Source organism: Vigna angularis, chromosome 1 (genome assembly GCF_016808095.1).
Source record: "Vigna angularis cultivar LongXiaoDou No.4 chromosome 1, ASM1680809v1, whole genome shotgun sequence".
NCBI classification, from domain to species: domain Eukaryota; kingdom Viridiplantae; phylum Streptophyta; class Magnoliopsida; order Fabales; family Fabaceae; genus Vigna; species Vigna angularis.
Genome location: NC_068970.1, coordinates 36,081,736 through 36,092,308, shown reverse-complemented (window position 1 = coordinate 36,092,308; position 10,573 = coordinate 36,081,736). Strand labels below are relative to the sequence as shown.

Here is a 10,573-nt window from a genome sequence, read left to right as displayed (position 1 = left end):
GAAAGAGCTTCGTCCTAATGCATGATACCTGTTGGTGGGTTAGGTGGCAAACCCTGCCCCTCTTCATTGGACCCATCCCCTAGATTCCTCCCACTTCTCTCTTTCTCTTTCTCTTTCTCTTTCTCTTTCTCTTTCTCTTTCTCTTTCTCTTTCTCTTCTTAATTACCCTCCAACAAATACATTACAGTTAGACCAAAATAACACAAATTAACTTATGCAAAATTATATTCTTCTGAGAACTAAAATCTAAGAAACTTTCACATTACAATTAGCAACTACTTCACATTATTTATACTGATAGAAGATCATTAGGGACTGATCTTTTTTTAAGCTATAAATTCACCCACCTCAAATTAAACAAACGTATAATATGTGAATCTTCATTGCCTAGCTTCAGCAAAGGAATCATGGACATAGCCTCTATAGCGTAGCTACCGTTCCACTTCCTATAACTATATTTAAAGACAAGCTTTCTTTGTAAAGAAAAAACCCACTGCCTGTCTCCTAAGTGAGAAGCTAATTTATCATTAGGAAAATAATTGCAAGCAATGATCTTAACATGCACACACTCCAATGGAATATTAGACAGGTTGACGCAGAGAAGTTAGCTTTCTTTTTCTCCTTTCCAAAAATAATCCTTCTTTCTTTATTCTTTTTCCAAACGCTAAACGTCATTTTGACATCTAATATAGATAAAAGTTTAAAAAGCCTGACTAATTGTTTTTTCCTTTCATGTACATGAAAAATAAACCCATTGAACTTTTTATTTTTATTTAACTGCAGCAACTTAAATTCAATAAATATAATAAAAGAACCCAGTGATATATATTGAGGACGGTGTATGGAACTATAGATTCAAACATATCTCACCCCCTGTCCCTCTCTTCCTCTCTTCTTTCTTCTATCACCTTTTCCTTCCAACTTCCTTTTCCTTTTGAAATTATCACATAAGAAAACAAGAGCTCCCCCTTAAACTGATAAGGTATATAAGCCACCCTTCACAGCAATTTGTCCATCTTCTTCAATTTATTGGCGGAAGATGTGGCGCATTAGAGACCTTAGTCTTGTTCACAGTAGTTCTCTCCGTAGAAGCTGATATGCTTTATAAGCCATCCTATTTAATTTAGCAGAAGGTGTTCTGTATTAGACCATATTCTTTATCTGTTGTTTGTTTCACAACGACACAGTTTATCCTTTGAGCATCAGCGATCTTCTCTTCTCATCCCACATGGTGATCAGAATATCATTCAGCTATTGAAGATCAGTGGCAGGCACAGACTAGCAATGATATGGCTTTCTTCCCAGCAAATTTCATGCTACAAACACCTCACCAGGAAGACCATCAACCTCCACCTTCACTCAACTCAATTATAACTTCATGTGCACCTCAAGAGTACCATGGTACTCACTTTAGACATAAACACGTACACCTATTAGTGCAATAATATGTTATGGAATTAATACCATGTTTCAAATGTTGATGCAGGAGGAGCATCCTTTCTAGGCAAGAGATCTATGTCATTTTCGGGGATTGAACTTGGAGAAGAAGCTAATGCCGAGGAGGACTTATCTGATGACGGATCACAAGCAGGAGAGAAGAAAAGGAGGCTTAACATGGAACAGGTTAAGACACTTGAGAAGAGCTTTGAGTTGGGAAACAAGCTTGAACCAGAGAGGAAAATGCAGCTGGCAAGGGCTCTTGGCTTGCAGCCTAGACAGATTGCTATATGGTTCCAGAACAGGAGAGCTAGGTGGAAGACCAAGCAGTTGGAGAAGGACTACGATCTTCTCAAAAGACAATATGAAGCTATCAAGGCAGATAATGATGCACTTCAAGCTCAGAACCAAAAACTTCAGACCGAGGTTAGCAATTTTCTCAAAACTTCCAAAAGTTTTTGTTATGTTTTAGCTTCAATTTTTTTAAAGATCCTTGTTATGTAAGAAGAGAACTTAGAAAGGAAGTTCGGTTTTTCTTAAATTCTACAGTCAAATTCAGATAATTTTCTTGACAAAATACTTACATGCAAAGATAATAAAACTATTTAAGAACATAAAATTGATTAAACATTTTATAGAAACTTTTTTTAGCTAACTTTTTCTGCTGTTGAGATGTATAAATTAACTTTTAACTTATGGGAAAAGGTATATGTATTTTACCTCTTTATAGTTCATTTTTGTTTCTTTCTGCTATGTGCTTGCTGAGAAAATTATTGAAATTAATCCTAAATTGAAGAAGAAGTGGAGGGATGTCCAAGTTCTGCTATGTTCGATTGTTTTTATTTTTACAATAAAGCTAGGTAATCATGATCTTTTTCTTTTTGAAAAATTGTATATCGTGGCTTTCAGAACCTTTTTATGATAGCTTTCTGCAAAGATGCTTTTTCCAATCATCCACAGTAACTTCATGAAGACCAGATTCCACTCAATTACATGTTTGTCATGCAACGCATAGTTTCCTTGGTTTGGAAATAAACAATCATTTGGCTCCTTTTTGACATTGACACCTTGGTTTTAGACTGATTACACGTTTGATACTTGAACCTTTCGTGCATGTTAACATTTGTGCTATTTTGAATTTGCTAATTTCACTGCTGCCAATCACTGCCGCAGATATTGGCACTGAAAAGCAGAGAACCAACCGAATCCATCAACCTCAATAAAGAAACTGAGGGCTCCAGCAGCAATAGAAGTGAGAACAGCTCAGAAATCAAGTTGGATATCTCAAGAACCCCAGCTATTGACAGTCCTCTATCCACTCAGCAGAACAGCAGAAACCTCTTTCCATCTTCTACTAGACCAACAGGAGTTGCTCAGCTTTTCCAAACCGCTTCAAGGCCAGAACTTCAGTGCCAAAAGATTGATCATATGGTCAAAGAAGAGAGCTTAAGCAACATGTTCTGTGGCATTGATGATCAATCTAGTCTTTGGCCTTGGTTGGAGCAGCAGCATTTCAATTGATCAAGCAGCAAAGAGAGGGTGAGAAAGTGAGAGAGAAAGAGAGAGAGAGAGAGAGAGAGAGAGAGTTTGAGATTGCAATGTAGTTTTCCCTTTTCCGGATGAAAACGAAATCATCGCGAGGGTGTCTGTGTCAATTGATTACCATACTTAATGAGTTATTACATTAAAACCCGTGTTTTGGTAAAAAATTGATATATAAATTAAGATATATCAAGTAGAATATTTCAGGTGGGGCTTGAAAATTTTACATAAAAAGAATAAAGACTTGGTCACCTTTTCTTTTTCAGTTAATAAAAATGACTAATTTTCTTGAAACTTTTGAGTAAAGGGTGGTGAGAAAAAAATTCCAATTAACTGCGAGACCGTGCTTGTTGGTGTCTGATTGAGAGGCAATGGCAGAGGGGCCACTAAAGGGAGAGATTCTCTTTACATTTTCCCCAATTTTTTAATCCAATTATAACTTTGCTTGCTTTTGAATCAAACCTTTGTACTGCTAAAGAATTTCATTTTGCATGTACTACGTACGAGAGTCTTTCTGGTGTCTATGTGTTGGCATAGACATTAAACGTGAGAGTTTCTTTTAATAAGAATTTAATTATGATGTATGAGGCTATAGAGGTTGTAAAATTTATTTATGTGATGATTTGTTTGATCCGTGATGAGTATAGCATAGCATATAGAAGGGTAATGAAATTTGAGAAAGTGGGTATTAAAAAAGAAAGGAATCAAACACAGATTTCAAGAGAGAAAGAAGACAAGGAGATGGAAAGGGTGGGAAGAAAACAAGGAGAGTTGGAAATGGTCATTCTCGTGAATGGGACATTGTCGATTTTGTTGTTGATGACAAGGGAAGGAGCGAGAGTGGATCAGTGTAGTAGTCCTTGCTACTCCATGTGTGATCACTGTCACCCACTTCTCTCTTTTCACCTTCACTTTCAACTCATCTCTCTCTCCTTCTACACTTTTCCTTTTCCCTTTGCACTTGATAATGAAAGTGGTCAAAATTTGCCACTCAAAATAAACCAAATTATATTATGCTTGTCATGTCACCACCTATTATTTTGCTTCCTCCCATATCTCTACGTCATAAAACAACTGTTCATTGTCATGCAGAGCAACTCGACAAAATTCAGCTCAGGTGAATATGCATGCACTTAAAAATTTGTATGCTATCATAAAAGGTACACTTGTGATCAAACTTTCATATTTGTCTCTTCATTCATAAATACCAAGATAAATATGATCATATTTCTAATATTTTAAATCAACTCTTCATTATACTAAATTTATTAGAGATAAACTTTCTACTAATCTCGTTATGTTGAAAAAGGGTATCAAAATTTTTGTATTGACAAACTTTGATAAAGGCTCACCTCTTTAAAGCTTATTGAGAGAGAGAGAGAGAGAGAGAGAGAGAGATAAAAACATAATTTTCATGTGAAATGTTCACTGGTAAGCTACCACATGCGAGGCTAGTATTAATTTGATCATTTCAGAGAAGAATGCGCTGTTCCCTGCTGCATTGTTAATTTGCCATATTTCGTGCCACTCTTTCCTTGTCATCTCTTCCCCATTTAATTTCTTCTTGTCTTGGCGAAAAAGACAAATGTTAATTCTGATGAAAAGAAAACACTGAGATATTGTTTTACAGATATGTACGTGTGTTCACAGTCAACTGTTGAAACACGAGTAATTTTCTGGTTAATTTATTTTCCATGGTAAATTGACCAAACGTTGAAATCGCATCCATGCACAAACTAAGTTACTGAAAAGGGAAGATGCAACTAGTTGTCTCACTTATATTTGACCTTCAATAATAAGGTATAAATTAAGTTTCTACCGTCAGAAACTTAGAATTCACCGGAAGAAAAAAAAAACAATCTGTTTCCAGATTCTAACTTGATAACAACGAAAACTTTTGTTTAATATTATTTGTTTCTACCATTTTAAATAGTTTAGAAATTGAGATTAAAAACCGTTTAAATTCTCCTTTCCTTCGAAATACTTTTTAAAGACAAAACCTTGATAGAATTTTACATTTTAAAGAAAATACTTGAGATGTATGATAATATGACAAGACATGCTTTCAAAGTGATGTACAAAGTTAATAGTGAGATTAGAACTTTCATATAGATACATTGAAACCTCCCATACGTAATAGATGGTGTCAACATCGTAAGGGTTATGACAACAAACCTTATTAGAGTAACCCTAACCTTATCCATGGATTACAACCAGAGAATTATTACTATATTAAACAAGGCATGTGATAACAACTGGATTGCTTCAAAAAATTTCATTTATATATTAATGTATTGCGCTGTTATACTCATGGGATCATGTGAACATGGATTTTAAAATACTGAAATACTATGCAAATGGATGAAGATTTTGGCATTTTGATGACAGTTTCTCAGAAGCCAACTATGATTTTTCAGCAAAGTTTTGTCAGTTGACACAATTAATTAAGGGTGGAATCACAGAAGATCGAGATTTAGTGGCCACGTGCTTGGTGTTCCTAATTGGACATGTATGATAGGGTAGTTAGGGTTATTGTAAGTTATAGAATAAGAGTTATTCCCTGCATGTTTGGGGATATTAGTGTCCACAAATGCTATGGGGAACATGTGAGTCTCGAAATGTCATCTGCAATAATTTAGTAATTATTGATTTGTTTGATAAAATTTTTAACAAATTATTTAGTGTTATAAATGTGATAATGCTTGAATAATCTAATATGGATTCTGTCAACGGCTTTCTTATTAAGATTCCTCTGGTTTGCTTTGACATGAAACTATACTAGGTTTTGAAGGAAACTTTTCATGGCCAAATTATCCACGAAACGTAAGTTTTCATTATGAGATTGGTGCTGTGCATGTGGTGTCACCATGCAATAAGATCAATGGTTTATATTCTTGTGTTATGAGGATCTAACTTGATGGGATTGTGATATTTGACTAGGATTTTTAAATTATCACTTGAAAATTTTGTTCGATGAATAATAATTTGTAACATTTCACTAGATTGTAAGTGCCATTTTAAAAACTTTAGTTTCTAACAATGATAAAGAAAATGTCACAATAAATTTAAGGATGTACATTGCATATGGACAAGGAGGATGAATAAATAAGATTGGAGGAGAGGAGTGTTCATTGTCAAATGCAAATATAAGAGGATACAAAATGAGATCACAAGGGATGAAAAGACATTCTGGATCATAAAAGCCTTATCCACAACTTAGCTTTTTACATGGAGAGCATAATAGATTAGCAATGTATGATAATTTATTTAATAAAGGAATCCAACTTTGTAATGAATCAATAAGCCGTTTCTTCTTTATTTGTAAGGTGTCTAACCAAATTTGAAAGTTTTGTGACTCTTGGATAGGGTATTGTTAGTAGATCATAATAGGGATCATTTTCTAGGGTTCAAATTGTTAGGACTCAGTACAAAAAGTAATTATGTCTAAAAGACTGTGTATACTATAGAGTATATGGACTCAAAAATAATATTATTTTTGAGAATCTTAAAGTAAATATGGTGAGAAAGTGTTCACATCAATACAAATCAAAACTTGAACATGGATTACAAGTGAGCATCCAAAGTAGTATTAAAGATACTGCAAATTCTAAAAAATAAATCTAAGATATAAGAGGTAAAAATCTAAAACATTCAATTTCTAAAATAGTTATGTTAGTGAAATGGATCTATAAATACCTATATACAGTAATGGACAACTTTAAAATATACTTCTTTCAACTATTAGGTTCACATTCTACTCCATATTATTTTAAAAGTCATCTCCACAATATTTTTATTCCATCAACTATTACTTTCACATTTTCAAAGTACTTACAACAATGTTTACATGTTTTTTATTCATGGTTGAACCCAATCACATGCCTTATATCTATATGTTGAGAAGAGGTTTTTTTTTTGTGCTGAAGAGAATGAGTTCAATAAGTTCTTTTGTGGACGAGTGAACACAAAGCCCGTATGAAAAGGTGGGAGGGATGAAAATGCCCTATTAAGGAGATGTTTTGGATGCTAAAATTAGATATACAGTCTTGTGGGGAATGTATTTTCGAATTAGGAAATATATTTCGAAACACTCAATTTGAAATTAAAAAAAAAATTGAGATAGGTGTTCTAGAATATATTTTCAGATTTGAAACTAACCTGTTTTAAAAATTATTTTATATTTCAATTGACTGTTCTAATGTATTTTAAGATTTGAAAATATATTCTGAACACTCAATCTTAAATGTATTTTTTCAAACTTTCAGACTGAATATTTCGATAAACATTCGCCATATCCAAAAATATCTTCCAAAACTATCAAATCCGGACAATGTAAAAATAAAAGAATACGTGGATTTTTATTATAATTTTAATAAGGGGTAACTTGAGAATTATAACTTTTATGGGGCTGCAAAAAGGGATAGAGGTGCAGGAAGAAAGACCCAAGAAGAAGTCCTTGAGTTGAGTCTCGTCTTAGCATAAAACATGAACATTATAAAATAAAGGCTTAAATGCTTATTTTGTCTCGATGTTAAGAGGTGAATTTCTGTTTAGTATTCGGTTTTAAAAATGAAAACAATGACTCCTTATGTTATGAAAAATATATGAATAAAGTCTACAAAGAAAGAACAAGTTCAACAAATCATCAAAGAAAAAGCTGAACAAGAGAGAGAGAAAGCTGGACAGTAGAAGAGAGAAGAGAAAAAGTACGACCACATCAGCATGGACCTAAGGTCGTTGTTGTCAACTTAACGGACATAACCTTATTCATACACATTTCATAACATAGGGACCTAATGTCTTCATTTTTAAAACTGGGTACTAAATAGAAATTCACCTCTTAACATGAGGACGAAGCAAACATTTAAGTCTAAAATAAAATGAAACATTATTCACATGTAAGAAATCAAACAAGCTAAAAACTTATTTTTGTATTCACAAAAAGTACCTCGAAGTAAGAGAATCCTCCTCAATGGATTTCAAACATGTCAAATCAACCACAACTACCATGCTAAGAAATCTTTAAAAAATAAGAATTATAAATACAAAAAGGTTTAATGTCTCTGCAGATCCCTATTTTCGTCCAGAATCTCAAATAGATCCTTTTCTTTTTCGGCGTCTCAATTGGGTCCTTATTTTTGTAAAATTGAATCAAATAGGGACTTTCCGTTAAATTGGACAAACGCCGTTTAAGTGTGGAGTACGTGGCATAGTCAATGTATTATTTTAAATGATGTGGCAGTTTATATATGATTAACGTGTATTTTATAATTTCTAAATTAAAAAATTAAGGGTAAATTGGGAAAAGAAAATTAAAGGCAGTGACTCTTTCTGCAATTGAGGAATGAAATTAGGGTTCGTGAGAGAAAGTTGAAGGAGGCGGAGCCGACGGAGGAGTTGAAGTTCGCCTTGGAGGATCTTCCAGCAAGCTGGTTCTCGAGGTCAGCGAGTGTTATGAGATGTTGTTGCGGAAGAGCAGGATGAAGGAGGCGTGCTTGGAGGCGAGGAGGTTGAGGTAGAAGGTCTTCAGGAGTGTGTGGCAGGGGTCGGTGGTGCCCTGGAAGACGTAGACGTGGTAGCCGCTGGCGAAGGAGGTGGAAGGCATGAAACAACAATGTTACGCGGGTCGGGCATTGCAGCAAACACAACCCAACCACAGGAACGAATTGCCTCCCCTCTCAAGAGTAACGAAGCTCATCTCTAATCTCTCTTCCCGCCGCCGCAAGCTCATATGATCTCCTCTGTCGAGTTCACGACGGCGAGGCAAAGGCAAGGCGTCTCACGCTGACGACGTTGACAATCCTATCCTTCCCCTTTGTTAGGTTTTCAGGTTTTCTTCCTTTAAGGTATGAGTTTTTTTCTTCTCTCAAGGGTTTTCAGATGATGAAATATTTATGGATCTGGTTCTGTGTTGTGCTAAAATTTTGTTATGGACACGGCATCTCGTCCTCATCGCATTCATGCTCTGTTTGTCTGATAAAATGTTTTTCTTTCGAAAGAAGTAAAAAGTTGGGGTTTTGAATTTTTGTTGTGGTAGGTATAAGAGTTTAATTTTTGAGAAGTTGGTTGTTCTTCGTTTCAGATTCTGGAAAAGTTTTTGGAGATGGAAGGTTTTCATGCCTAGACAGTAGACAGTGAGTATTTAAAATATATATTTGTTGATCATCAAATCTTGAAGATAATAGAGAACTTTTATACTCCTTTTTTATTAGTTGAATGATTCTAAAAGCTGCTTTTTTTTTTCTGCCATGGATGCTTGATTTGGTTATCGGAGAAGATGAAGGATACCATTCCAGAAATAATTTGGTTACCGGAGAAGATGAAGGATACTATTCCAGGAATAATGTTTGGTGTTGACAGTGTTTTTTTACCTTTCCATGTATTCTATGAAATAAGATGACCATTTTGTCCTCATTTAAATTTTATTTTTTTAATTAAAAAATTAAAAAAATACATTTCACATACATTTTTAATGCCACATCATTTAAAAAGACACAGTCAACATGTCACGTAACGTCCTAATTAACGCCATCTTCTCAATTTAACGGAAACTCCCTATTTGATTCAATTTTACAAAAATAAGGACTCAATTGAGACGCCGAAAAAGAAAAGGATCTATTTGAAATTCTGGACGAAAATAGGGATCTGCAGAGACATTAAATCATACAAAAACAATGCAAACAATGTTGATTTGATAAACCTAAGAACACCAATGCATAAACTTAACTTCATTCTTTGATAAAAACAGAAAACAAAAAAAGTTGATTCGATTATGAATTCGCTATATATCCTCACTTTGTGATTTTAACATTTATCAAAAAAACAAATTTCGGAAAGTTAAACAGCTTAGTATTAAAGGTTATTATTTTCTTTTTGAACGGATTTATAGAAAATGGTATAAAAATAATGTTTTTGTCAGACATAATATAGAAATTATTTTTTATATTAATTTACTTTAGTAATAAATTATTACAAATAAATAATGAGTGAACTTTAAGTCTAACTTAATTTCATAAAATTGGTTCGTAAAGTGAGATTTTTTTCACTTATATATTGTAAATTGGTTTTATTTTTAGTCATGTAAAACTTTCAATATGTCCCTCTCTCATTGAGCATATACCGATCGAGAGTGAAATTAGACAATAATGAGTCTAATAGCGGCCTGACAGAAGATGAAATAATAGATCCAACAAATAACAAATTTTTCTAAGATAGGTTCTAACACATGGTTCTAATACCACGTTAAAATGTGGACTTTAAGCTTAACTCAACCCTACAAAATCAATCCATAAGATAAGTTTAGCACCCACTTATATATAGTAAATTGGCGTTATCTCTAGTCGATATGAGACTTCCAACAACTACTTCTTAAAACACCAAGAAATAAGAAGTTTTCAAGATATATAATGTATCACATGATAGACTTTCTTATATAAGTGCATCCTGTCCAATTAGAATCAATATACTCTTTAAGTTGAATTTCTTTGCTAACAACAAGGAAAATCCCTTTTCTTGGAGTTTGCTTCAAGTAACATAAGACTTTCATGACAGCTTGATGATGTAAAGTAGTGAGAGCAAAGATAAATTAACTCAA

At 33.7% G+C, this 10,573-nt stretch overlaps 1 protein-coding gene and 1 long non-coding RNA gene across 2 annotated transcripts; both read left to right on the top strand.

Annotated features, from left to right (window-relative positions):
* Positions 1–824: 824 nt before the first annotated feature.
* LOC108323167 (homeobox-leucine zipper protein ATHB-13) lies at positions 825–3,127 on the top strand. Its single transcript, XM_017555535.2, has 3 exons — positions 825–1,401; positions 1,487–1,863; positions 2,611–3,127. The coding sequence occupies exons 1-3, from the start codon at positions 1,290–1,292 to the stop codon at positions 2,956–2,958; spliced, it is 837 nt and encodes a 278-aa protein (XP_017411024.1). The 5' UTR covers positions 825–1,289; the 3' UTR covers positions 2,959–3,127.
* Positions 3,128–8,559: 5,432 nt separating this feature from the next.
* On the top strand, positions 8,560–9,318 carry LOC128195022 (uncharacterized). Its single transcript, XR_008246552.1, has 3 exons — positions 8,560–8,825; positions 9,062–9,113; positions 9,257–9,318. It is a non-coding gene; the product is annotated as an uncharacterized LOC128195022 (long non-coding RNA).
* The last annotated feature ends 1,255 nt before the right edge of the window (positions 9,319–10,573 follow it).